At 41.3% G+C, this 27,031-nt stretch overlaps 4 protein-coding genes across 7 annotated transcripts; 2 read left to right on the forward strand and 2 right to left on the reverse strand.

Moving 5' to 3' along the window:
• The first annotated feature begins 696 nt into the window (after positions 1–696).
• On the forward strand, positions 697–9,385 carry LOC311505753 (tumor necrosis factor alpha-induced protein 2-like). Of its 3 annotated transcripts, none has more exons than XM_084569495.1 (12): positions 697–1,325; positions 3,892–4,143; positions 4,520–5,195; positions 5,372–5,483; positions 5,666–5,788; positions 6,203–6,297; positions 6,397–6,489; positions 6,572–6,698; positions 7,070–7,189; positions 7,273–7,428; positions 7,963–8,084; positions 8,859–9,385. In XM_084569495.1, the coding sequence occupies exons 2-12, from the start codon at positions 3,948–3,950 to the stop codon at positions 9,007–9,009; spliced, it is 1,971 nt and encodes a 656-aa protein (XP_084425621.1). In that variant the 5' UTR covers positions 697–1,325; positions 3,892–3,947; the 3' UTR covers positions 9,010–9,385. The 3 variants fall into 3 exon arrangements, with proteins under 3 accessions (XP_084425621.1, XP_084425619.1, XP_084425620.1); XM_084569493.1 differs by having other exon boundaries at positions 697–1,285; XM_084569494.1 differs by lacking the exon at positions 697–1,325 and adding an exon at positions 3,435–3,459.
• Positions 9,386–11,866: 2,481 nt separating this feature from the next.
• On the reverse strand, positions 11,867–16,472 carry LOC311505896 (uncharacterized protein). 2 transcript variants are annotated; one of them, XM_084569718.1, is made up of 6 exons: positions 16,306–16,345; positions 16,120–16,221; positions 15,894–16,020; positions 14,609–14,951; positions 14,397–14,515; positions 11,867–12,739 (listed from the first exon to the last, which is right to left on the reverse strand). In XM_084569718.1, exons 4-6 carry the CDS (start codon positions 14,756–14,758, stop codon positions 12,598–12,600), a joined length of 411 nt encoding a protein of 136 aa, XP_084425844.1. In that variant the 5' UTR covers positions 14,759–14,951; positions 15,894–16,020; positions 16,120–16,221; positions 16,306–16,345; the 3' UTR covers positions 11,867–12,597. The 2 variants fall into 2 exon arrangements, with proteins under 2 accessions (XP_084425844.1, XP_084425845.1); XM_084569719.1 differs by having other exon boundaries at positions 16,120–16,472.
• Positions 16,473–17,589: 1,117 nt separating this feature from the next.
• On the reverse strand, positions 17,590–19,407 carry LOC311504976 (uncharacterized protein). The gene is made up of 2 exons (XM_084568342.1): positions 19,253–19,407; positions 17,590–18,177 (listed from the first exon to the last, which is right to left on the reverse strand). The coding sequence occupies exons 1-2, from the start codon at positions 19,344–19,346 to the stop codon at positions 17,657–17,659; spliced, it is 615 nt and encodes a 204-aa protein (XP_084424468.1). The 5' UTR covers positions 19,347–19,407; the 3' UTR covers positions 17,590–17,656.
• Positions 19,408–22,378: 2,971 nt separating this feature from the next.
• Positions 22,379–26,313, forward strand: fam216a (family with sequence similarity 216 member A). Its single transcript, XM_084568779.1, has 5 exons — positions 22,379–22,969; positions 23,058–23,086; positions 24,282–24,388; positions 24,522–24,648; positions 24,839–26,313. Exons 1-5 carry the CDS (start codon positions 22,902–22,904, stop codon positions 25,030–25,032), a joined length of 525 nt encoding a protein of 174 aa, XP_084424905.1. The 5' UTR covers positions 22,379–22,901; the 3' UTR covers positions 25,033–26,313.
• Positions 26,314–27,031: the final 718 nt, after the last annotated feature.

Consider the following 27,031-nt stretch of genomic DNA (forward strand, 5'->3'; position numbering starts at 1 on the left):
ATTAGAAATATGCAGCTCCACAGACCAGAAACATGCTGCTTTATAGATCAGAAACATGCTGCTCTATAGATCATAAACATGTAGCTCTACAGATAAAAAATGTGCAGCTCTATAGATCAGAAACATGCTGCTCTATAGATCAGAAACATGCAGCTCTACAGATCAGAAACATGCAGCTCTGTAGATCAGAAACACGCAGCTCCACAGATCAGAAACATGCTGCTCTATAGATCAGAAACATGCAGCTCTAAGGGTAAAAATGTACAGCTCTATAGATCAGAAACATGCAGCCCAACAGATCAGAAATATGCTGCTCCACAGATCAGAAACATGCAACTCTATAGATCAGAAAAATGCAGCTTCAAGCGGAAAGGCCAGGAGGAGGGGATATGGAGGTGGGACATACAGTTTATGGATGTTAGTGAAAGAACAAAAAAAGGAATCAGAAACTGCTGCTTTCCCACATCTGCGGACACATGATCAGATCTACACTGTAATAAATTACCAGCATTTCACAATAATTAACAGTATTATTTTACAGTAACATGTTGTAATTAAGTTCCCCTGTTATGTCCCAGTATCAATAAAATGTATTTTGGTCAATCTCTGTTCTTGTGCACTTTATTGTTTCGAGTATCGACACCTTTAAATTCAGGTGGACTAAGCTAAGTGCTAAAAACCATGCTGAATATTTATAAGTTGAACTCCACTATGCCAAAGCAGAGAAAACAAATTTAAACATGAACTTCTGTGTTTTCTAAGGAAGTGAAAACCTTTTGGCCGCACTTCGAGGCATTTCTTAGACTGAACTACATTCAGCCTTGTGAGATCCTTGTGTTGAAGTGTTGAGTGTGCTTTGATGGGATCATGTGGGATTTGGAAGTATTATGATGTGAAAAAGAGAAGTAAAATCACTGTGTGTCGAGTAATCTTACTTCTCTCATGGGCCATTGTGAGATTGCGCTTCGAAGCTTTTGAAGTGTGAGAACCTTTTTACACTGTTATGAAACTTTCCATACACGTATTTTTATGCTTGTGCAGTGTCTCACAGGAAATGTGTATAGGTGCAAATATGGCAAGCACAGCAGAGTTTCTCACCGTGTGACCTAACCAACCTGACCTCAAATGTTATTTGCATTTTATCCTTGATTCGGGCTAGACGACGTACTGCAGAGACGGATAACAACAACACAACACCTGTGAGCCTTGCAGTCTTTGGTAGCAATGTTGTCGACGCTTCGCAGCTGCTTTCCCTGCCAGTGTTGCAAATCATGCAGAGGGAAAGGTAAGAAAAATCTGATCACAAGGAAGGCAGCGCCATGCAGGTGAGGGATGTAAGATGTTGTCACAAAAATAGGAACGGTAAACATGGCTGACAGGTTTTAAACTAGCAAACTGGAAAGTGCAACAGAAAAGCTTTACATCATAAAAAATATATCTTTGTAAAAGCTGCTGACTGGGTAAAGGTTAAGAAAGTCCTATAATAAAAAATATATCAGGCAAGTAACTGCAGAAATTGTGCATCTTGAATTTGAATGTTCACTGTGGTCATCAAATGTGACGAGATGCCCGCATGCTCCTGCATATAGCGCTGCTTTAAAGAAGTGAAACACGGTATGGCATTATCGTGGCCTGACAGAATAACGAACTGAAGAACTGAAGTCAGCCGGTTGTGTAGCTGAACCGGGGTAACTAAGTAAGCAGTCCTGCCAATGCTGGGGAGTCATGGAGACCAGAGGGAGATCTCAAACATCCTCCTCTTCGACAGCAGCTGCACACATGCAAATCTTTCTGGCGTTTAGGGTTGTAATGCATGCAGATGACAAAATATGAAATGGTGAGCAAATGCAAACGTGTTTTAACCAAACTACAAAACACAAAACACACAGTTTGTTCATCCACTATAGATAAAGTCATATCCTAAAGCGCTGGTGAAAGGAAGAAAATAGGATTAAATCATAGTCGTTTTAATTAATTGTTAAAGTGTTTGAATGAATGAAAGAGTACAGTCAGGGGGAGGTGATCGAGGTGGATGGTGGGCATGTGAAACGCTGGAATTCTGTGTTTCATTAAGATTTGAAAACAACGAAAGCAGTCCTGAGTTAAAGGGGTTAAAATCTGATGAACATGCACCAGGTAACTCAAGTGCAATATTAAAAGGTTGATGAGTTTAAGGGGTTTTCACTCTGACTGCTTTGTTCACCGCAAAAGAATTCATGTCGCAAGATCGGGTATTTTGGTGGAAAAGAAAAGAAAAGAACCGTCTTCAAAATATGACTCAAAAACATGATGCAAGCAGTGTTGAGGCTTGTGTACAACACAAGACAACAGGTGTACCACGAATTTTAACAATATGACCACCTGTCTAATATCCTAAAAGGTCCCAGTTTTTCCACCAAAGCAGCCCTGACCCGTCGAGGCACGGTCTCCGTTAGATCTCTGAATATGCGCTGTGGTATTTGGCAGCTGAGATGTTTGCAGCAGATCCTTTAAGCCCCGCATGTTGAGAGGTTGAGCCTCCTTGGATGGGACTTGTTTGTCCATACACAGACGCTGGATTGAACTCAACACTATTCCTGAACCAAGGAGCATTAATAACCTGCTGAAAGGGGTCAATTTATAAAAGGGTGTAGATGTAAGTGTGTTTCTGTAGATGGTGCATGCTAAAGTAACATGGGTTAACCCTGTTTCCTCACTTCCTCGGCCGTCTATGATTCTGACTCCGGTTCTTCTCCTCCTTTTGGACCATATAAAATCAACTCTGAGGACAAAATGTTCACTTGCTGCCATTATAACGTTATTTGCCTCAGCTAACAGTGGTCATAATGTTCTCCACAGGCCCCGAACAGAAACAATAGATGTTTCCTAGTCGGTTGTTGTTTCTTTGTGCTTTTGCCTGTCTGGTTAAATTTTGGTCAGGTGTTTGGATCTTCTTGGTTGAGGTTATGGTTGTGGTCACGATTAATAGAAACCACTGTTGACAGAGGATGTGGACAGAGCAGTGAGTGTTTCACCGTTTCCACCTTTGCTCCTAAGACATGCGGATATCACTGTCATGGCCACAATAGACACTTAAGGTGCATGTAAACACACAGCGGCTGTTTTTTAGATTTAAACAAGTGATTCATGCCGTAGTTTGGTGTGTTGAGCACAGTATCCTTTCTTCAGAACACATTCCTAGAGCACTAGGTTGTAGGAAAATGATCATTAATTTGCTCTGCTGGACGAGAACTAGAAGAGACTTCTCAACAAGCTGTAAAATCTTTGTCGTCATTTTACTCTTGCACAAAGACTCTGGCCACATGTTGCCTCAGCACTAGTGTCTAAAAAAAAAGCCCAGCATGATTGGATTTTCCCAGTCTCATCATCCAAACGAGGAGGAGCTTATTGGTCTATTTATTAAGGGGGCCAGACAGAGTGCAACTACATTCAGAGCAGAGAAGCGTCAGTGAGAACAGGGTGAGTTTATGAGCCGGTCAAGAGCATGCTTAGACTCTGAAAGGTTTCTTGCTTTACTTTTCTTATTTGGATAATTCAGGTCTAATTAATCTTTAATCTTATCTTTATCCATTAATAAAAAATCAGTGATTCTGATCTCTCTGTATGCATTTGTACTTCTTGTTTTTGCACAGCCCCTTTCTCATGTCCCTATTAGGATTTTAAATCAGCTGCTTTATCTTTACTTGACCATAAAAGAACAACTGAAGTGTTTTTTTTTTTTATGTTGTTTTTTAGTATTTTATTTTGAAAGTAACAGTAACTAACACTTACATTTTATGTTCAAGGTTCCCTTCTTACGAGATTTAAGCTATCTTTAAGTTTTTTTGTTTTTTTTTTAATGTCACTGAAAATATAATAACTTTCCTGTCTTCATTTTTTCCCCTCATACAGATTCTTCAGCGCCTCCTCTCTTGGACTGTTGGTCGCGTTTCTCCCCCTCTTCAAGGATGCGAACGCAGGCAGGCTCTCAGGAGGACGGAGAAGGATTCGGGGTCAATGTTCGCTCACAACCGAGAGGGAGAGGAAAATGGATTAGAGGAAAATTTCAGAAGTTTTGGGGCAGTCCCAGAAGTCAGGTCGGTGTCAGCGGTCCCTCGGAGCCCGATGGACACAGTTCGCCAGAGGAAGAGGAGCCTTCAGTCGGTGAGAGGCATCAGAAACCTTTACACCAATCGTCCTTTCTTGTGGATAATTAATGTTACTGTTTTACTAACAGATGAACTGTTAAATGCTGCATGCTTTGGTTACTTTTATTGTTATTAAACTATGATTTCAGGAAGGACTGCTGCAGGAATAAGACAGTTAAACCATAGAGAGAGCTTTGAGGTCATTAAACAGTCTGAATACTCAAATAATGTGGAGGAAAATAAACAATTAAATGACTGTATGAAGATTTTTAAGTGGCTAAAAACTGAATTTTGCAAATATTCACATCTGGAAGCTACAAGAAAATCCAGAAAATGCCTCATTTTATTGTCTAACAGTCATCGGAAACCTCTTCTTTGTTTATTCTCCTCAGTGGCCCGCACGTTTGAGCAGTACCTCGATGAACAACACTTCAGTGAGGCCAGCCAGCTGCTGATAAAAAAGGAGAAACATCTGTTTGGAAATATCACAGAGGCAGAGGATCTTATTCCTCACAACGAAGCAGTACAAAAGCTCGCTGCAGACCACGCGGCCCTTGAAAATTGTCTAATGCAGACCGTGAGGGAGAGTCTGTCTCTCAGCCTTCACGAGGTCGACCACAACGACGTGGCAGTGTCTGCTCATGTGGCGGCTCTAACGTCCGCCGTGAAGGCCATCGCCCAGGAGGAGGAGCAGGACCAGATGTGGAAAAGCAGATGTGGGACGGCGCCGTCATGGAGGCCCTGCAACTGGAAGAAGATCCACGACTCGACGCTTCATGTCCTGGTTGGCGGGCGTATAGATAGCCCCCAGACACCCCCTGCTAACCTAGTGGAGCAGTCATCCATCCAGACAGACATCAATACTATGGGCAGGCAGCTGAAGGAGGACCTGCTGGTGGTGGTGAAGGTGGTGAAGAGCTGCTACCCACCTGACATGGACATCTGTAACTTTTATGCTAAACTTTACCACCAAATTTTCAGCACAAGGCTCCGAAAAATTGCGGACTTTGGCTTGGATGACAAGGACTGTAATTTCCTCCTGCGCTGGGTCAATGAGTACTATCCAAGGTAAGTCATTAATCCTGTCTCTGCTTCATGTGTATTTGTATTTGTTAAAGTAACGGGGACTAAACGGGAACATCTTCTCACCAGCTTAACCATCAGGTCAAAATGGCAGATTGTGTGAAATGCGTTTATTGCTTTTTCTTCATTAATATGAAAACGATATTTCCTCTGTGTGGCAGAATCTTCCAAAACCCAGAGCTGGCCAGAGAGATCGATGCGGGAGCTCTGGGAAAGCTGCTGCCTCAAGACTTACTGACGCCTCTGGAGCAACAGTATCTGGAGAAACTAGAGGTAACACCTGAGGGTTTAATTAGACGTTAGCTGCGTTTTAGTTTATTCTTATTATCACATGTAGTTTCTGGTGATTTTACAGCAGCTGCATGGTTGGAAAATCAGTCTTCAGCAGCCTCAAATAACAAATAGGCATGAACTGACTGTACGTTAAACGTGACATGTTGTTGTTGTGTGTTCAGGCTGAGCTGAAGACTTACATCGAGCGAGTCCTGGACGACGCAGTGGAAAAGTGGAAAACAGGACAGGAGCCGACAAGAGAGGACGGCTACTACGTCAGTCCTGTGGCCTACGACATCATCCAGGTAGAGCATCGATACGACATGACGTCGAAGCATGATGATGTCTGTGAGAGGGGCTTTGACTGGGCTTACAAAGATTTATAAAACCAGCTTGTAGCACAGTTTCCAAAAAGCGGAGACAAACCTTTAAAAGCAGTTTCCCTCAGAAGTTGGTAGAGACCAAACATGGAGCTAAAAGAATTGTCAGTTTTAAAAACTTCCTGATAAAAGGTTGTGGATACCTTGCTGTCTCAAAATTATGCAGTAATCATGAAATCGTTTAACTATTTCGTTGTATTTATGAAGTATTGGAGCCAAAATTAGAAAAAGGAACAAACTTGGAGATAAAATATTAACCAACAGTGAAGACAGGGAGCATGTGTGTGTAGAGTGCTCTGTAAATACTGTCACTGACTTGTGTCCTCCATCTGTCTTTAGTTCATCAATGGCATGGTGAAAGCAGCAGAGACAACTGTAGGAGACCTGGACAAGGCCCAGAACATAACATGTCAACTATCAGACTCAATGCAGAGGTAACGAGACGTCATGTGATCTCCTAAGGTGTCATTTTGTTTTGAGAGACACCTTTTTCTTTGTTTTATACTAACAGAAGCGTCCTTCATCTCGTGCAGGTACAAAGTCTTTCACGAAGACATCATCAAGCAGAACAAGCCCAACAGCGTAGCGTTTATTAAAGCAAACCTCGGCTGCATTGAAGACTTCAGGTACGTTTGTGATCTGATGATCAGGCGACGAATGAAAACAGTCAGAGGACAGTGAGCTCATGTGTGCTCTGTCTGTCTGCAGGGACGTCCTCATCAGAAAGACACATCTGTTCAAGGAGGACGTGCAGAGGAGCTGTTTGTCTGTCATGACCGACATGAAACAATCTGCACACAAGTATTTATTGAGTCCTGTGCACAAGAACCTCAAGGTAAGTTCATTTAAAGGCTGTTTTTTTCTTTCTTGTTGTCAACAAGTCTCAATATATATGAATTCATCTGAGCCACGTGTCTGTGGAGATTCTCAGTCATCCAGGTCATGGTACATCTACAAACAAAGCTACTCAACCAAATGCCTTCTTCTCCAATATCTACTAAAAAATGACATTAAATTAAAACCATTTTAGATCTGTCTGACACGTCCCATCATCCTCGAACAGAGCATCAAATGTGGATTAATCCAATGCTGAAAATAGTCCCCAGCAGATCAACAGCTTCCTCCCGTTGAAAAAATAATAGATGATGTGTTTGTGGTAAAAGCTAAAGATAAAAACATAAAGCCTTACGTTTGTACCTGTCATAGCCACATTACCAGAAGCTGGGAACGAAGGACTGGCTGAACAACAAGGAGTTTGAGAAGCTGCTGGTCAGCATTGAAAGAGAACTCCAGGAGCTTCAGGGTCCCAAACAGTCCTGTTATCAGGTAAAGTCTAAACAGTTTAAAGATAAAACTAAATATACTATAATGTGCCCTGATTGCTGATTGGATGCTGGGATCCATTTCAGGAGCTGATTGGCCAGCTTCACCAGGAAGTGACGGAGGAATACGTCAGGAGGCTGCTGAGAGGAGACGTCAAACTGAAGGACAAGGATCGGCAGCAGAAGGCCTACGCCACCGTGACAGACAACGCTGAGAGTTTACACAACCTGTTCCAGAAGATGGTGAGAGCGTCACCACACACTGACTGAACAACAAACTGATCAGATTCAGACTGAATTCAGGCAGAAATCTGGTTAATGTGCACGTTTAGTTTTATATTAATGTGGCTTCAGGAGCACAGGAGTTTTGGTTTTGCCATCTAAAGCTTCTCAAGTCTCCTGATGATGATAAGAAAAGCAGGCTGTGCCACCAGCTCAGAGTTTAGTTGAAAAATTAATATTTAAACAAAGCAAAAACAATCTTTGAGCCGGTGTGGTAGAAAAATTGCTGAACATTTACACATGTTTGAGGATTGAGGTTGTTGTCTTGTCCTTTGATAAAGAGATCATGACAATATTTAAACCCAAGTTACATTATTCCCTAGTCACTATATCCTCTACAAATGAAAACACAGTTGAATATTATAACATTTTCACCAGTGTACCTAATGAATTGGCAAGTGAGCGTGTGTCACATGCAAAAAACTGTAAAATAACAGAAGCTCCAGTTTTAGTCAACCTTCAGACTGAACTGACGTAACTGCTCGACCTTCACAGGGATCACGGGACGACTGGTTAAAGGAAATCCTGACCAAGATTGCAGAAGTGCTGAAGCTCCAGGACATCCCCGCCATACAGATGCAAGTAGCTGCACTGGGAGCTGCTCATCCTGACCTCAGGTGACCACCTACACCTCTGCATTTATGGTTTAACTTTAACACAGACAGCAGTGAAGCGTGGTCTCTGGTGTAGCTGGCACAGAGAGGACGCAATAGCTTCACGATCAGATTAGTTTACATGAGCGTAAACAGATCTTCTTTTAGAGAGAGAGAGAGAGGGAGGGCAGGAAGTGAACCGAGCCAAACATATCTAATGTGCTTAGACGTTTCTGGCAACAGGATGAACTAAATCATGGAGATGATATGAGACGACAGCAGAGACTCTGATGCCCCAGTTTATGTTGTTACATAGACTGTATATAAATATGGACAATACGTCCCACTTCCTAGCGTTCCTAGTTTAGAGGCAGAGTCTGAAGAAAAATATTTGACGTGTTTTAGTTCGGCAAAATTCTCATCCACTAACATTGAGGGGGTGGAGCTTATGAACTACGCTGCAGCCAGCCACCAGGGGGAGCGCTACTTGTTTTGGCTTCACTTTAGAGGAGCAGTTCCTCCTTACAGACACAATAAATGGAGATAGATCAAAGTTATTTGTGCTAAAAAATGTGCATTCATATTCAAATGACCCAACGGTGTAAAAAATACCTTGTTTATTTGCGAATATCTGACTGAATTCATAGTTTTCTCTATAAATCAAGTGATTGGGAGCTTAGAGGGTTTTTGGTTGACCGTTCCTTTCAAAAGCTGCTGCAGCTTTGTGTTTACAGCATTCCTTTAAATTTGTAAACCCGACGTGTAAACAATCTCTTCCTGCCTTCTCTCTTCCCACAGTGAGAAACAGGTCTCGGCTTTGCTCAAACTCAAGACGAACATCTCCAAAAGCGACAGGAGCACCGTCAAAGCCACTCTAAAGGACACTTTGACAGAAACCAAGGTTGACGCCGACACCCGGAAGTTTTTCTCCAGAGTTGCTCTCAGATGAGTTTGTGCGGAGAAGTACTGTAAACGTCCCGGTGGACAATGAAGAAGAGAACACGGTTACTGTGTGAAGACTAAATGATGATACGAGTGCTGTTGTTACTGTACAAACATGTCGCATAAGCTACAGGTCACGGTTTTGCTGGTAAATATGGTGCATGTCGTTCTTAAAATTATCCAGCCTGCTCTATTTGAATGTTTTTGTGAGTATCAGGTGTGTGTTTGCGGGTCTAATTCTGTGAAAGTGTACTTGTTTATATGATATCAGTGTTATTTTTTTTATATCATAGAGCCCTTGTAGTGTTTTGTCACACGAATTTGAATGTACTGTACATAATTTAAAAATAAGTTAAATTTATAAATAAACTTTGAGAAACCTGCGTGATTTGAAGGATATTTCATGCATTTTTAAAAGAAATTTCAGGTTTTTAATGTTAACAGGTTACATGGTGAATGTGCGTAGATGCTTGCTGCAGGTTTGCGTGCATGCACCTCGTCTAAATGTCTAGATGTACTGTTCGTGGATAGCAAGGTTGAACTACTGTTGCGTGGCCCAGATCCAATGCGGCCTTCAGTCACTTTGAAGAACTGTCCCCCAAGAGTCAAAGATTCCTGTTCTTGATAACAAAGACTACATTACGGGAGATTTTATCCTCTTTATGAGTCATTGACAATTCTGGGAAATCGTTTAGTCTTTTGTGTGCGAAGCAAAGCGGTGTCTGATCTGAGGTGTTTCCAGTTTATTATTTCACAACTATAACTCTAGCTAATGGGCTTTCCTTAGCAGGGGAGGATGTGTGTTACCAGAATAGGCTGTTGCAAAAACGAGGATATCCTTGGGAAGCTATGACTTTAGCCCCCCGTGGAGAGGGAGAGTGTGTGAGCTCATTAAAGCTGCTGCCAACAGAATTTTCACGGTGCTTTCCTGCTGTGAGCCGTCGACCCGGAGATGTTGTTCCAGACACTTACTGACCAGACAATTTTTCTTCAGTTTTTATTCATTCCTCATGTGAAGAAATGAAACTTAGACTTAGACTTAGACTTGGATAAAAGTTTTTCATCCACAAGGGAAATTGCTTGGTCAGAGTAGCAGTAACACTCTTAAGAACCATGGATAAAAGAAAGATTAAATAAAATAAAATAAAACTAAAATAAGTAAATCAAGCCTAGTAAAATAAAATAAAATAGTATAAGCAAAATGTACAAATTAGCATATTAGTATATAGACAACCATGGCAGAACTAGCCATGCAAACTTAGCTTCTAAGGAATGGGTTAGCAGTTTAGCACAAATAGTCTGACACAGCTGTTAGCATGGCAGTAGGCTTTTTCAGTTGTTAAGTGTTTTTTATTCATCTGTTTGTTGGTCAGTTCTTCAACTTTGGTTCAAACCAACTGAAAACCTTGAGCCAATGCGAAAGTGATAAAATATGCAGTTCCTCAAACGGCTCCGAAAGTGAGTCAGTCTCCATGGAGCTTTGTGTTAAAAATGTCCAACTTTAAAGCAGAAATAAACATTTCTCCATTCATGACGAATGTAGAGATTATGACCACTGAGAGGTAAAGAAGTAAATAACATTGACCATCTTGTGACAATTCAATGTTCTGCTGGGAAACTTTTGGACCTGGTATTCATTGGTGTGGATGTTACTTAGACATGTAGCACCCACCTAGACCAGACCAGACCCCCCCCACCACCCCATAGCAATGACACTTCTTGATGGCAGCAGCACACACACAAAAACACTTTAGGAATAACTCAAAAAAACATGAAGAACAGCACAAGGTGTTGACCTGGCCTCCAAATTCACTAGATCCCAAACTGATCAAGTATCTGTGGGATGATCCACAGAGGCCCCTCCCCTCAAAGGCCCCCCCAGTAACAACATCCTGTTGCCCTCAGAAGGCCCATGTCCATTCTCTGATGAGTCACAACTGTTTTGGAGGCACAAGGGAGACCTACACAATATTAGGAAGGTGGTCATAATGTTGTGGCTGATCAGTGACCATAGATAGTGGCTCATCCTGATGTCTCAAAAAAATGATTGGATGTATTCCCATGATTACAAACAAAACCATCTTTGCTAGAATAAGCGAGTACAGCACAAGTACAGTTTTCCTTGTTACTGGATCTGTCGTTTGGCCTTACGTTGGCCTTCACATTCAACTTGTGAGCTTGTTGTTATGACATGGGAAGTCATTCATCAATTCTCTGTAACCCCTGGAGCCTATCCCAGCTGTCACTGAGGCGAGAGGCGGGGAACACTCAGTAGAGGTTGCCAGTCTATTTCAGGGCTAACACAAAGAGCTCTTGTGCACACCTATGGCTAATTTAGAATCACCAATGAACCTAACCATGTCTCTGGACGGTGGGAGGAAGCTGGAGTACCTGGAGAGAACCCACGCAGACACAGGGAGGACATGCAAACTCTGCACAGAAAGACCCTAGTCCGCCTAGATTAGAACCCAGAACCTTCTTGCTGTGAGGCATCAGTGCTAACCCCTGCCTAATATGCTGGGATGGAAAATATTATTTTAATTTTACTAATTTAAGTACGTATTCTTGATTATTCTTACATACTTACATACTTTTTTTCACATCACATTTCCAAGTCACCTGAACTCCCCCTCCCGTTCACCCAGATGTTTACTTTACACCTGCACCTGTTCCCACCTGTCGTCATATCCTAACTTGTATCTACCAACCTGCAGCTACAAGTTTCATATCTGGATTCATATCTGCACTGTGGAGCGAGACTCATTTTTATAACATGGTTTCAGTCTCCATCTAGTGGTGAGGAAGTGAACACACAGGACAAACAGTTTATTTTTACTGCATCAGACGGAAGTTTATTCATCTCAGCAGTAAAAAAAAAGAAAGAAAAGTGCATTGTTGTTTACCCGTAGCCCCACGTAGCATATAAAAATACAAAATACAAAATATGACAAAAGTCAGGACCCGTAAACAAATGTCGTACAACACACACAGGCAGAATTACTGAAGCTCAAAACACACAAAGGCTCCCATAACGTTTTCAAGTTTATAAAGAATTGGTGCTTCAAGTAAACTTTAGACTTTAGACAAATCTAACATTATTATTATTATTATTAACATTATTATTTGTCACATAAAACTTAAGCATTACTATAAAAATACTAAAGAAATCTTACTTTCTCTACTTTTACTCTCAACACTCTCATGGTCATGGTATTCACATCCAAACTAACTCCATTTACATTTAAAGTTCAAATAAATACCTATGAAACCGACATTTAACGAAGCTTTGCAATAAAAACATGAAGATTTTCTGCAAACAAGGTTTTAAAAAGCCATGCGTACCTTTATCGGAATGATACCTGAGAGTAATATTCATGCTGTTTCATACAAACAGATCACAGCCTGCGTTTTCTGTTTGTATATTTAAAACCTCCTGTAGCTTAATCTTGTTAATTATATCTTCAGTGTATGAAGTGCAGTTCCTAACAAGGTGAGTTTTAACAGCTCAAACTACTTCGTGAAAGTCCCACGAACATTTTGAGGACTCGCTTCACGGCCGTCCTTCGTCCCGTAGAGTCGCCGAACAGCTCAGCCTTCACCAGCAGGTCAGACAAGAGAAGCACGAACCAGAACTGGGTCTCTGCGGACCATCGGGCAGGGCGTCCATCACCTCCTTGACCTTAGATTTGGAAAGACCCTTCCATCTCAGCATGGCAGACAGCAGCTTCAGGTCCTCGCTGCACTCAGCAGAAAAACACCAACAAGTTAGTAAGATGCAGTTCCTCTAGCAGATAAACAAACACAAGTCACTACAGAGGTGAAGTGAAACCAGAGCTTCTGCTTCAAGGTTTCTGCGTGGAATAAGATTATTCTTCCTAGAAATTAGTTATATTTTTCCCCTGTGCAAAATAGCTTCTAGCTTCATCTTCCTCGAATCCTCAAATCTGAGAAAAACTACAGTGGCTGTAGCATAACACTGTCTGCTCTGCAAATGTGATAACCAGCTTCATGAGGTGGTTTCCAGTTAGAAGGTGAGGCCTGAGAAAGGTTAACTAGTGGAATTACTTCCCTCTTGGGCCCCATTCAAATCCGTCTCGGGGGAAGCCAATCACAAGTGGCCAGCGTAAAAGACAGGTGTGAACACACCCAGGACACAATGAGAGATCCTATGTGTGACCACAATTGGGTCACACGTGTCCACATTTGACCTCATTCCTTTGGTAGTGTAAACACACTGCGCGTCAGCCCTGAGCCACATTAAAGAAGGCGTATACTCAACAGAGGTGATCTATGAAAGAGCACTTTAACGCTTTCATTCAGGAAAATCCCCACGACCGCTGTTACATAAATGATCACCAGAAAAGGAGAAAGCACCATGAGTGACGTCTTTCCATTAGTGATGAAAGCCTTTTAAAATATTCTGTCCATGTAGCTGTTTACTGACTAAATGTGTCTGTGATGGTTCTCAGTCATCCAGGTCATAAAGGCAACTGGACTTGTAGAGTTTTTTGAGAAGATGTTTAATCCAAGTAGCTTCTTCAGCTCTAAGGGACAGGTGAGAAGTTGAGGTTTAAATAGGAACATCTGGGGGTATAACCCATCAGAAACTAGCTTGACCCGTTTCTGTTAACAACCAGAAACTGGTACAACTGGTGTCCATTAACGGCTAGATACTTACCTGTCGCTGAATATGATATGGTGCTCCCCTAACGACCCATTATCAGTCAGAGGCTACCAGTCACACGGTGTGAATGGGGTTGAAACTACTTGGGGACAGAAGTTAGGACTGTTTTTTTCAATCTGACATAGATAGCTTCCTTTAATCCTCTTTCAAACCATCTGTTTGTTCTGAAATAGCAGTAGAAACTGAGATGGGGATGCATTTTAATGTCAGGTAAGAACACAAGCATCTAAAGCTGGTCACTTGCAATCTAATATCCCAGGACGGATGTTTACACAAGATGTGAGAGAGAGCCCTCGGCTGCAGAGGAAAAGCTCAGCAACGAGAAATCAACAAGATCAGAGCCCACATCAGTGCTTCCCAGAGTGCATCACAGCATCAACTGCTGGAGGAGACAGCATGAATCAAGCTGCTGCAAGTTAACCATGACCGAGGGAGAACCTCATCATCCTGCAGGGACATGCGATCCCGTGTAGTTTGAGTTTAGTGGGATTATTGTTAGTTTGTTAGCGGGACAATGAGCCAGAACACATCTCTATGGTTTGGGGCCTCTGCTTTGAGTGCTGCATCAAATGATCTGAACATCTAAAGTGCTGAGTAAAGGAAAAGGAGCCGACAAGTGCTCTGGACGTGTTGTGTTGGAAATGCTCGAGGTGATGTCCTCATGAAGCTGGTTGAAGAACAAATATACGTGTGATAGATGCATGATTTACCCCTGTCTGCCACAGTCCTGGTGTATGCTCGCCACTATGAGCTTCAGCGAGTCGATGCAGTTGCTCTCCAACACTTCTTCGATCTTCACCAGCATCCGGTCACAGTGGACACCAGGAGCCTGATACAACACGATACATACAGGTCAGAAATTCAAGTTATTTTCTTATTCTTAGCCTCTTTAAAATGGTTAACGTCAAACAGTTGATCTCACCAGATCTGAGATGGCCTTATAAAGCCGACGTTCGTCTTCAGAGACTCTTTGGCCAACGCTGGGGCACCAGCAGTTCCTCAGTTTCCGCAGGCTGCTTCGGATGAGATGTTTGAGGTAAGTGTGACTGATGATCTTATAAGCCTCGGCCATCACCACCTGAGAGACAGAAAGACATGGGCATGACAGAAATACTGTACAGACTGAGTGGAGATTTAGACAGTCGTGGGAATACCCTTACCTTTTGCTCGTCCATAATGTACGGCAACTTGGGGAAATGCTTCTCTAAATCGTGCAGCAAGTAGAAGTGCCATCCTGTGGATCTGAAGTAATTCTTGAGGTTCCTCTGCAACACAGAACAGAGGAGAGCATGTATATATATATATTCCAACAGCATATACAGTTGTATTTAAATTGTACACTATAAACTATAAATAAACTATATATTCCAGGCAGGACAACTTGAAACCTATTTAACCTATTTATGGTAAATTATGTTTGGCGGTATAGCCCTAATCTGGGATCTCACTGTCCATGTTTCTTAAAAGCCTGAGGCCCTAGGGCAAGGCGATCATACCCCAACGTCTTTCTAAATGCCCTAGGTGGAAAGCCCAAGGCAGGGAGAGCAATGGATACGGAACAGATGTATCACAATCGACATGGACATTACCAGTGTTGTGCAAGAATCTGTTCATATTCTTGTGAACTGTGAACTTAACGCGTCTTTTTTCCGACTAAGAGCGTCGACGTGAGTTTCGCTCAGTCTATAGGGAAATAATGACCGTAAAAGCAACTGATGCAACATTTTAGTTATTTCCTAGTATATACAGTCAATGGTTATTTAAAAAAACAGTGCAGATACTGGTGGAAACGGGCTGGAGATAGATGTGCAGGTCAGTCAGAGATTCTATTGAAGAAGAATAGCTCGAAGCTGCTCATTTTGAACAAAGCCTATGTCCAAACAGTGAACACTGAACTATGAGCTTGAACTAATTCATTTTTATCTGTGTAAACTGAACGATGAACTAGTTCTTGTTTAGTGTAAACTTGCACAACACTGGAAATTACATTGATTAAAACCAAAACAGCATAAAATCAGGAAGTGGGTTGCACTGCACTGTGATTGGGTATTGCATTGGTAGGAAGGCTACAGCAGTTTCAGTAAGACTCCCCGAATGAGATTCACCAATGGTTTCAGTTCTTGTAGCTGGGCTTATGATCTGAGTTTGACTCTGTGGCCTGCCTGAACTAATGCTACGATCAGTCTGTAGAAAAGCTGAACAAATACCTCCGCAATGTTGGATATAACGTCCATTAGAAGTTTCATAGTAAAGGATTTGATGTCAATGAGCACTGCCACAAGGGAGGTGTTGACGGAAATGTTGACCGTCGAACCTTCGGTGTCAATGTGGTGCCTGGAAGACAGATTATTTATATTTATGTTATGAACCCTATTTGCTAATTATATATTCCTTAAAGAAAGGCACTGCATTACAACTAAAGTGAATACTCACTTGAGTTCTTTACAGGTTTTCAAAGTTTTCAGGAAGTAAATTGTTTCCGGTTTCTCAGATTCTACTTTTTTACCAAGGACCTCTTTCTGCTCTGCAGCATAGCTACAAACCAAAGAGAATATTGATGTTTAACCATTGCTCTGGTCATTATAAAATAATCCCAAAACTGAAAAATTAGACTCTCACCTCCTCACAAATGACTGCAGCTCCTCGAAGCAAACCTCACGCACACGATCCCGACATGCTGGGCTGATTTTTTGTGCTTCTCTGGTCATGGCAGTGATGGACTTCAAGAAATAAAAGTAAACAGACATTATAAAAATATATTTATCAAAAAACGTTTCCAGAATGTATTAATCATAGACACTTCCCCATACCTGAATAATGTCTACATAAAGTCCAACGTACGCCTCGTCACTATCACAACGTTTTTGGTTTCTCTCGTTCTCCAGGATTGTGTACAGGGTCCTTTTGATTTCCTGCTATTTATGTATAAAAAAGAAACAGAAATACACAGTAAGCCTATTCTCTAATCATCATACAAGGAAAACAACAGCGTAGGGAAATAATAGCTGACGGCTTACATCTAAAAATATGGCATTTTTCATTTGGAGGAAGTTAGCACTGGAGCGAGCTTTGGTCCTGCTAACAGAACGGCTGTCAGTAGGAACAACTTCTGGATTAATTGATGGAACATTTTGGTGCCAAGAGCCTGGTGACCTTCTGAGTCTTCCTCTTGTGCTACCATGAGATTAGGATTTGTTATTTTAAGTAGAATATTTCTGCAACTTTGCCTTAAAATTTGACCCCCAAAAGTATGTTCCTAACTCATTTCCTTTTGCTCATCTATCAGATTTGTCGCTAGTAGTTTTGGGTGAACTGGCTCAATATGTGCTGACTTAATGTTATTTGAAATATGCAACAGATGTCCACATCCTGCAGAGGATGAACTGTATCATGTGTCATTCGTGCAAAACAAAAAAATTCTTTGGTTTACTGTTAATGCTAGCATGCTAACATGCAAAACTTACAGAATTAAACCAACCAAACCGAATGAACCAACACAAGCAAGCAAATCATTACTTTGGTGTTGCCCTGTCTCTTGCAGGTTTATTCTTACCTGCACATTTTCCAGCAGTTTGTCCTTTGCTTTTGCCTCCCACTCAGTGAAGAGCTGGTGGTTAGGACGTCCAAGCACCTCCTGACTGGGAAAGTACCACAAAATACCAATATTATAATTGACTGCCGTCACATCTCACTTCTGCATTTAATATTCTAATTCCCTAAAATAACAAAGTGGGACACATAAGTCTTTGTGCTAGACTATTGAAGCTATCAAGACATCTAACTCTCTGCCAGATGGTGAATAAAGCAGTTGAATGTCTTTGAAAATGTTCTCCAAACCATTTTTCCTCTTGGCACAAGTATTTTTGGCCCTTTTCATGTGAACATAGTAGGACAACACTATGAGCGTATCAAAGCAAGCAAACACATCTTAAAGAACATAACCTGACCCTAAGTGTAACTAACAGTCTTGTTATTGAAGGTCATTGGATGCAAATGGAGATAGATACCTCAGGTACGTATGTCTGACCCAGTTCATCAACATGAAGGAATCCCTGACGGAGCTGACGTTCTGGAGCAGGCCGTGCAGATGAGCAAATGTCTGACGGTGGCAGCCCTCAATCAGGCATGCCGTCAGCTCCCTCGCCTCCATCAGGGGGCGGAGCCTCCTGAGCTCATTGTTCACGGCCTCTTGCACATTAACCAGATGCTGCTGGAGGCTCTTGTTCAGATCAACAGGGGGCTCCGGGAAGGTATTGGACAAGACTTTTTGTACGAGTTGGACGACTTGTTGCGTCTTGTGCTGCTGTTCCTCCGGAGTAAGCTCAGGCTTCACGGGGCGACCAGATCCATCCTCAGAGTCGCTGTCAGAGCAGACGCCAAGAAGTTTAACCAGTTCCTGGGGGATGAGGTTTTCTCTTCCCTCCGGGCGCTGATCCTCTTCAACGCTGAAGGTGTTCTGAGTCGCGCACCCGTGATGTGCATGATCACATCCTGTAAGAGGAGTTGATCACCACATCAGCAAACACTTAGGAACACACACACACAATACATGATGACAGAGTAATAAATTTCAGCCAGAACTTGGATGAACGAGACGGAAATGACAACACTCTGGTAAAGGAACAGTCATAACGTGCCGACTTTAACAACCTTGTGGTTTTATTTTTATTTCCTCATGTTGTGTGGATTATTTTGTGCTGCTGCTGGTCTGTGTCTCAGACAAATCACAGGGGCCTCTGTGGATCATCCCACAGATACTTGATCAGTTTGGGATCTAGTGAATTTGGAGGCCAGGTCAACACCTTGTGCTGTTCTTCTTCTTGTTCCTAAACTGTATTTGTGTGTGTGCATCTTGTTGGGGACGGCTGCTGCCATCAAGGAGTGTCATTGCTATGGGGTGGGGGTGCCTGGTCTGGTCTAGGTGGGTGCTACATGTCTAAGTAACATCCACATGAATGAATCCCAGGTTCAAAAGTTTCCCAGCAGAACATTGAATAGTCACAAGATGGTCAATGTTACTCACCTCTCCTATCTGTGATTGTAATGTTGTGGCTTTTTTGGTTTTGACGGAAGTGTTACTCAAAAGCCTTTGTGTTCCAGACTGAATTAATCATAATATGCCTCTAATTATTTAATGCCCTACAGTTCACAGTTAATTAATTCATTTCCTACAAGTCACAGTTTTATATCTCAACTAGTGCTTCATGTCAAAGTAGAAAAACTGATTTATTTGAGCCAAGTGAATAATATCAGAAGTAAAATCAGTACCAGTGTGTAACGGTTAATGCTTTATCAACAGTCTCATGACCGAAAGTCCAACAAATACTCTGCAAAGGCGGCACACCTTCAAGGAATCAAGGAGTACACTTGGGAATCCCCTTCATACCTGAGCACCATGCTGCTGCTCCCTCACACGTGCACTTCAAATATGACTTTGATTTAATCTCAGCTACTACAATCTTTTTTTTAAATCTTGAAATCGTGTCTCATACATATATATAGTCAAAATAAACAAAAGAAGCAGCTCATACTACAGCTCATGCAGACAATAAGAACAGGCTCTTACCGTCTCCACTGTCATTGTTGTTTTGCTCCATTAACTGGCTCTTGCTTTCGCTCCTCCGTAGTATCCTCTTCATAAAAGGCTTCAGCTTCTCCATCTTCACTTCTAAAGGTTCGTTCTTTCAGAGCAGGATGCCTTCAAACGCTTTGCACGGTTCACTGCTGAGTAATGCACGTTCTGGCACGGGGGTTGTGTTCATCTGACTCAGAGGGACAGATCCCGGCTCCTATAAAAGGCACAGGCAGGGGGTTTTCCGGTAACATCATCCCTGCTCTTTCCTACTTTCGTTTTCCAGTTCAGACAGTGAAGTGAAAGTTGTTGCATTGTGTTGAGGGAATATTTCAATGTCATACTTATTATAACTTTAGAAGAATAACCAGTGAACTGTTTATATTTTGATCACATTAGCTCAGAAAAAATAGTTTATTTCTACCAAGTGTAGACATGTGTTCTGGATACTTAAGGTTTTCAGAAAATGGCTTTAAAAACTATATGTATGCGGTTACTCCGGCATCACAAACATCCACAGTCTGAAAGCCTCAGTTTCACTTTTCACAGTTATAAACTCATTTTTTTTTTACAACATCAGGAAAGTGACAGGGTGCTGTTGCCACCCAGGGCCACAGGTCCCTGAGCCATGAAGCAAAATAGAAAGATGTGAGTTCAACTTTTCTACTGGGTAATGTCTTTCATGTAAATAAGAGAGATGCAAATTAAAAAGTGCAACAAGCTATTTCTTTTTACATGGAAGGAGAATAGGCTGCAGAGGGACTTCCCATAATGCACCGCTAACCTGACCCAACCCTTTCTCTGTTGGGGGTTTCTTAACACATAAAACTGATCTATTTAAGATAAGATAAGAAACGATGAGATGAGATAAGACAAGTCAACTTAAGATAATTTACTTTTAGAGAGGATAAAAAAAAATATGTGAAGTTAAGATGAGATATTACTGATTCCCACGGAGGAATGTAAGCGCCACAGTAATAAAAGGTCCCAGAGGGACTTCCCATGATTCACCTCTAACCTGACCTAACCCTTTCTCTGTTGTGCAACATTCAACATCAAACTAATCTACGGTATTTAAACTAGTGATGGGAAGCTTGGCTCTTTTCCGTGACCAGACTCTTTTGCCACGGCTCCCAAAGAAGAGCCGACTCTTTCGGCTCCCAAATGGCTCTTTACTTAGTATCGTTTATAGCCTAATATTTTAGCCCAACACAGCAAATACATATTGCTTTCAATGTTTCAAATGAACAAAACATTTCAATCAAATCCACAGAAGCAAAAAACACAACCAAACTCAACGTAAACAAACGGTACAAATGCTCTCAATATATTTTCATTAATTTGCAGTGAAGACACTTCGCCATCCCAATTGTCTTTAAATTTCAGCCAGATGCTGCTTCATTTACTGGAAAGCCACAGCGACTATACAACTCTCTCTGATTTCACATAATGGTATTATCCTAAGTCCTCACATATTATTGGACATATAGCCTGCACATCAAAACAAAGTTCCACCCCCGTCCTCACACAGCAGAGATAAACGGGCAAAAGGCAAAAAAAAAAACATAGTGGGGAGCCGGTTCTCACTTGATGGGAATCGACTCTTCTGATTCACTACCAAGCATCGACTCTTAGAGCCGACTCTTTTGAGCATGACACATCACTAATTTAAACTAAGATTAAAGTTGAGTTGAGTTAAAATAAGCTAAGCCAAGCTGAGTTAAATTAAGATACTTGGCTAAATGCAGTAAAATTCAGATTAGCTTAGCTTAGCTTAGCTTAGCTCAACTTACCTGAACTGAACTGAACTAAACTTAGCTTCAAACTTTTCTTCAAGCTTAGTTTAAGTTAGCTTGGCTTGGCTTATCTTAGCTATCTAAGCTAAGCTAAATGTAGCTAAAATAAGATAAGCTAGGTTGAACTAAGCTAAGTTTAGTTTAGCCTAGTTCAGTTCAGTTGAGCTAAGTTAAACTAAGTCAAACTAAGCTCTGTGCAGCCGAACTAAACTGAGCTGAACTGAACTGAACTGAGCTTAGCTTAGCTTAGCTTAGCTTAGCAGGACGACAGGACCGTGCAAAACACAAGTTAGATAAAAAATAGAATGTGGTAAGAGAAATAAAACTATATACCGTAAGAGTAAATATATTAAGGCGAGAATAATTAGCTACAGTCCCTGCACCAGGCTACAATAACTAACTAACCAAATTTTGAGTGGAAAAAACAACCAAAGTTAAATGAGAACAGTTGAGTTAATAAAATATATCATGAATAATGACATCTCCAATAGGAGCATTGGTCTTAAGAAAACAAATACTGCACAGAGATGACATGATGAGTAAGAAGAAATACCCAAGATATGTGCTTTGCATAGAATGAGATGATAAATAAGTACAATTATTGAGCTACATACCTATATATATATATTTATCATTTGTGGAGGAAACTCAGCAACAGTAAATGAGTCTTTCATGATAAACTTCTCCTCCAGTGAGAGAAAGCTGTTAAGGGATCTTCCTCGTTCCAGTCATGCAGCAACAAGCTGACGGTTAAACCAAATCTCCCGCGTTTAGATATTTAAATTCAAACGTGGCGCAGGCGTCACTATAACGAATCCGATTGGCTGAGACAGAATACAAAGTTAAATAACGGTTCAGCTGCGGGCTGTTGTGGGGTTTTTTTCTTTTTTTTTTTGTTTACAGCCATATAAATATAATTACATGTTTAGTCAAAGCTCTGTCTGCCAACCAGTTTCACATGTGCCACAAGGAGCTGAGTCATTTCGAAATAAAAGAGGAAAGCAATCAAATGAAAGTACCCAACAAACAAAACCCCTCGAGCAAAGTCTATTTTTTAACTCCAGACCAAACCTGCAAAGATTAACTTCATGTAACAGTTTATTTAAAAGATCATGTCGGTTGAATTCAGTTATGCTGAGTCCATTTTTGTAAATCTCTCTTGCGATCATCAGTTCAAAAAATAATAACCCAGCATACGATTTCTGAATTCCTCAAGGTGTCTATTTTGTTTTTGTGAAAGATTTTACGCGAGCATGGTTCATCATTTAGTTGTAGCACAAAAACTAAAACACATAAAACTGTTTTCAGACATTGTTTGGTCATTTGTGTGTGTTTCATTTATTGGAAATGATAAATTATAAATAATAATCTGAAAATCCTCCCAGCCTTTACTTTGAGTTCTGCATTATTAGGGTTTAATAATTAATGTTTAAAACTGAAACCTGTGAGTACAGTTTCACATCTGAGCAATCAGAGGCTCATATGAGTTTTGGTTTTCGGTCTTTCACACTAACCTAAATGTTTAACTCAGTCTTTCATTAAGGGAATTTACCCAGGAGGCAAAGATATTCAAATATTCAGATATTCAGGTCAGATCAACGCCTTCAGTTCACCTGGACTGCAACAGAAAACACGCAAAGTCAAAAACAAAGTGTGACTTTAAAGATTCTTATTTTCCTTGTAGGGGAAAGGACACACCCACAGGCCTCTGAGGTGCTGTGGAAGATCAGACCGCCTCTTTCCTTCGAGCATCTGGACAGACCTCAGCGTGGATGCACATGCTTTTAAACGGCAGATAAACTGGCTGAGTGTGCAGAGGATTCCTTGTTCCTTTTAGTCTTCGGACAATGAAAAAGCAAGTGACCTTTGCAGAAAATCCCCGGCTCCACAGGCTTTACGATGAGGCTTTGCCAAGGTAAAATGATAATAGTTTTAGTGCATGCCAAGTTAAATATCCTGCTCTGATTAATGTTACTGAGATGCCTCTTCTTCCTCTGTTGCAGGGGTGTTGGGATGAATCAGTCAAAAACAGGTTTGTGCAAATATATATATATATATATATATATACACTGTATATATATATAGCCCAAATGAGGACTCTGGTTTTTATTCATGTGAACTTGTCATTCATTGGGTCAGATTTCAGATGTGCAAGCACTGTCTGCTTGTTAAATAAACTAAACATGTCTCGTGTCCTGTCTGCTTTGAAACCGGAGGGCCGTGGTTTTGGGGGTTTTTTTTGGGGGCAGCGTGAGGAGATCAATGGAAACCAGGTGAAATCTCACACCTGAACCTGATCCGGGTCACGTTACAGGAAGAGACAACGCTCACTCGCTGTTACCACTGCTTTCTAATTAGCAGCTCTTTGGTTTGACAGTTCAGCTACAAACCTCTGGATCTGGAACTCGTGTCCCAATCAATAAACCATGGACTCTGACCGATGCGACCTGAAAGAAGAGATTAAATAACTAGATGACTTCTAAACTTTAAGGGATTTGATCGTCACATTGTTTCTTTGAGGAGGTACAAAATAATTGTCAGATAAGACAACATGCAGTTGATCTGAAGCACCTTGGACAGTTGCAGTCTTGAATTTAACACAAAATACTAACACGTTGTTGTTTCTCCTCGTTGTCATTTTGTGTCTGTGAATGTTATTCGTCCTTTTGTGGTCATTTTGAATCTCCTTCTTGTTGTTTTGTGCCTCTTTGTAGTGATTTTGTGTCTCTTTGTGGCAATTTCAAGTCTTTTTAGGGTCATTCTGTGTCTCTTTATGGTTGATTTGAACATATGCTGACATTTTTTGTTTCTTTGTGGCGATTTTTTTGTCTCTTTGTGGTCATTTTGAATCTCCTTGTGGTCATCTTGTGTCTCTTTGTTGTTGTTTTCTCACTCAACGGCCATTTTTTGTGTCTCTTTGTGGTTGATTTATGGTCATTTTGAAACTGGTAATTTTGTTTTGCTTCTCTTTAGTATATATGCCAACAATGTGGTCTTTATGTGTCTCTTTGTGGAGATTCTGAACGTCTTTATGGTTGTTTTGTATCTCATTGCGTATCTTTAATACCCCTTGATGGTCATTTTTTGTTTCTTTGTGGTATTGTCCACCACTGTGGTCAGTCTGTGTCTCACCATACAGTAGATTTATTCTGTCTTGTCCCTCTGGGTCACTGATATCCTGTCTCTCAGTAAACTCTGCCAATCGGTTGCATATATTTTCTGTGCAGCCGGATTGAATGACGTCGGCGTGAATCTCAACAGACCGTCGGCTGCAAGAAGAGATCCACAACTCATACAAATCCCCAAAAGCATGACTGCAGGCCCGTTTCTGAAGGTAAATCCTCATGTCATGGGACTTTCTAAAGAATGCTCATTCTCTTTAAGAGGTTTGCACTCATCTCAATCATACAATAGGAAATCTAGAAACAAGTTAAGTCACACTTTAGGTTTAAAATTGTGTCCCTCAGCACACAGCACTGACTCCGGCACAGAAGCAGTATCTGTACACCATCGCAGCTTCCTACAGCCCTGCACACGTCCGCAACCTCATCACACAACACTACATGAATGTTCTTCACAGGTGTACAGGAGCTGGTGAGCTAATACAGTTTAATTCGTTCAGTTCTGTGCTTCTGTTTCTTCTTTTAATGTTTTTTTTATTGTTCTCATATCTTTTCGACACACTTTGAGGGATAATCCTTTTAACCTGACCCTGTTTTATGTGTTTAACGGTGTCTCTGTCACAGGGATGAAAGTTTAAACACCGTGTTTATCGTGGTTGTAGGTTACAGCCCCGACAGAGACGACCTCGGTGTGACTGCTGTAGCGTCGGCCGAGAGCGAGAGAGAGAAACGGCAAATAAAAAGAATACAATCGGATGTTTCTTCCAGATTAAAACACAAGGAGAAGATAAGTGGTGCCACAAGGCGTTCAGGAAAATCGTTCCTTCCAAACATCACAAACAGGGAAACCAGGTAAACATCACCAGTCTTAAGGGATAATTCCAGGTTCATTTAAACCTGGTGTATTTCTCATTACTGTGTCACATTAATGGACTCTAGTATTCTCACAAAAACCAGCTGAGAAGATGAACCAAGCTGGAATCCATGTGGACAGAAAAGTTGGAGATGTGGAGACATCTTGGTCGTCTTCTTCTACTCTAGCTATTCAGGGTTGGTGAGAAAGTTGGGGAGAAAATCTTCTATTTCCAGCATATTTGATGCTCCAAATCAGGCATAACATTATGACCACCTACCTAATATTGTGTAGGTCTGTAGTCATTGCTATGGGGCGGGGGGGTGCCTGGTCTGGTCTAGGTGGGTGCTACATGTCTAAGTAACATCCACAAGAATGAATGCCAGGTCCAAAAGTTTCCCAGCAGAACAATGAATTATCATAAGGTGTTCAACCATAGAGACATTAAAAAATGTTATATTTCCTGTATGTGAAGTCCCAAAAGTTGCAAGAAATTAATAAAAAACACCTTTGTGGTAACTATGGTCCTGCTTAATCCACTAGTGTTGTAGTTCAGTGTTCAGTCTGCAATGAGGTGGAAGCTAATCCGGGGATTTTTTTTTTTTTCAAGCATGCAAAAATAAGGAAGTATTATCTCATGAACCGTTTAGCCTCCGCCACGACAGTCCCAGTGCTATCAGCCGCTGTGGTTTTCGTCAGCTTCCAGTAAATGCGTTCACTTTACCGTCAATACAACTCAGGACACAGAAGCAGATGGAGTGAAATCATATCTTTAATGTGGGGAACAAATGAATGGAAGAATGCCGACTACTACAGGAGATCAAAGTCCTGTTGAATGTGCAGGACATGATGAGGGGAAAAAAAGTTTAAAAAAAAAAAAATAATAAAGACAAAGAAAAAGACAATGGCACCAAAATATTTGTTTCGATAGCAAAACGTGACATTATTGCGTTTTCTACAGTTAACACATGACAGCTCGGATATAAGCAACTGCTGATGACATATAAACAATATAATACACGGGTGGTTTTAGAGTTACTGAACGCTTTGTTACACTCTGAGGGAGCTGCTGCCCCCTGGTGGACAGGAATGAAACGATACACTGAGCCTTGTTAACCCTTCTCTTCTCCTCCTCCTCCTCCTCCTCCTCCTCTTCTTCTTCCTCCTCCTTTAGGATTTCTTGTACTCGATTCTCTCCACCTTGACGTCGTCGCCGATCAGCTGATAAACGTACGTCACCACCGTAGACGCCTGGATGTCCATTAATACAAAAGAGGGGATGATGTTGCTGTGAGGAGAAGAGACAGATGTGTTTTAGGTTTGAGGCTAAAAAGATTCACGGTGAGCGCAAACTTAAACATCTATCTGTCATAATTCATTGCTATGAGCAGTCAGACATCTTAACCCTTGAGTGAATCCAAAACTATCTGTAAGGAGATAATACAGCTTTTATAATAAAAGGGATTTTCACAAAGACTACGCAATCAAATTAATGAAGCAGGAAAATTTGCCAATATTGCATATCAGTGACATGTAAAAGTCAGTGAACCCTTGTTTTCAGTAGCTGCTGTGACCTCCTTGTGCAAAAATAACAGCAACTAAACATTTCCGGTGACTGTTTGCAGCAGCTTGGAGGAATTTTAGCCCATTCTTCAGAACAGAACCACTTCAGTTCTGAGATGTTGTTGGGTTTCCTCACATGAACTGCTTGCTTCAGGTCCTTCCACAACATTTCTATTGGATTAAGGTCAGGACTTTGACTTGGCTTGACTTCCCAAACGTGCATCTTGTTCTTCTTTAACCGTTCTTGTTGTTCTTGGGCTCGTTGTCTTGCTACATGACCCAGTTTCTCTTCAGATTCAGCTCATTATTCTTACCTGCACATTTTCCAGCAGTTTGTCCTTTGCTTTTGCCTCCCACTCAGTGAAGAGCTGGTGGTTAGGACGTCCAAGCACCTCCTGACTGGGAAAGTACCACAAAATACCAATATTATAATTGACTG

The sequence above is a fragment of the Chelon labrosus genome, assembly GCF_963514085.1.
Source record: "Chelon labrosus genome assembly, chromosome: 20".
NCBI classification, from domain to species: Eukaryota; Metazoa; Chordata; class Actinopteri; order Mugiliformes; family Mugilidae; genus Chelon; species Chelon labrosus.

Excerpts from the sequence above, each read along its gene's own strand:
- LOC311505753 (XM_084569493.1), top strand. The coding sequence starts at position 1,225 with ATGTTGTCGACGCTTCGCAGCTGCTTTCCCTGCCAGTGTTGCAAATCA. Across the intron at positions 5,484-5,665 it reads AGTATCTGGAGAAACTAGAG|GCTGAGCTGAAGACTTACAT; the intron begins GTAACACCTGAG and ends TTGTGTGTTCAG. Across the intron at positions 8,085-8,858 it reads GCTGCTCATCCTGACCTCAG|TGAGAAACAGGTCTCGGCTT; the intron begins GTGACCACCTAC and ends CTCTTCCCACAG.
- LOC311505896 (XM_084569719.1), bottom strand. The coding sequence starts at position 14,758 with ATGGCCGAGGCTTATAAGATCATCAGTCACACTTACCTCAAACATCTC. Across the intron at positions 14,516-14,608 it reads ATAAGGCCATCTCAGATCTG|GCTCCTGGTGTCCACTGTGA; the intron begins GTGAGATCAACT and ends GTGTTGTATCAG. Across the intron at positions 12,740-14,396 it reads CAGGACTGTGGCAGACAGGG|CGAGGACCTGAAGCTGCTGT; the intron begins GTAAATCATGCA and ends TGCTGAGTGCAG.
- LOC311504976 (XM_084568342.1), bottom strand. The coding sequence starts at position 19,346 with ATGGAGAAGCTGAAGCCTTTTATGAAGAGGATACTACGGAGGAGCGAA. Across the intron at positions 18,178-19,252 it reads CAACAATGACAGTGGAGACG|GATGTGATCATGCACATCAC; the intron begins GTAAGAGCCTGT and ends CTCCTCTTACAG.
- fam216a (XM_084568779.1), top strand. The coding sequence starts at position 22,902 with ATGAAAAAGCAAGTGACCTTTGCAGAAAATCCCCGGCTCCACAGGCTT. Across the intron at positions 24,389-24,521 it reads CTGCAGGCCCGTTTCTGAAG|CACACAGCACTGACTCCGGC; the intron begins GTAAATCCTCAT and ends TGTGTCCCTCAG. Across the intron at positions 24,649-24,838 it reads TCACAGGTGTACAGGAGCTG|GTTACAGCCCCGACAGAGAC; the intron begins GTGAGCTAATAC and ends TCGTGGTTGTAG.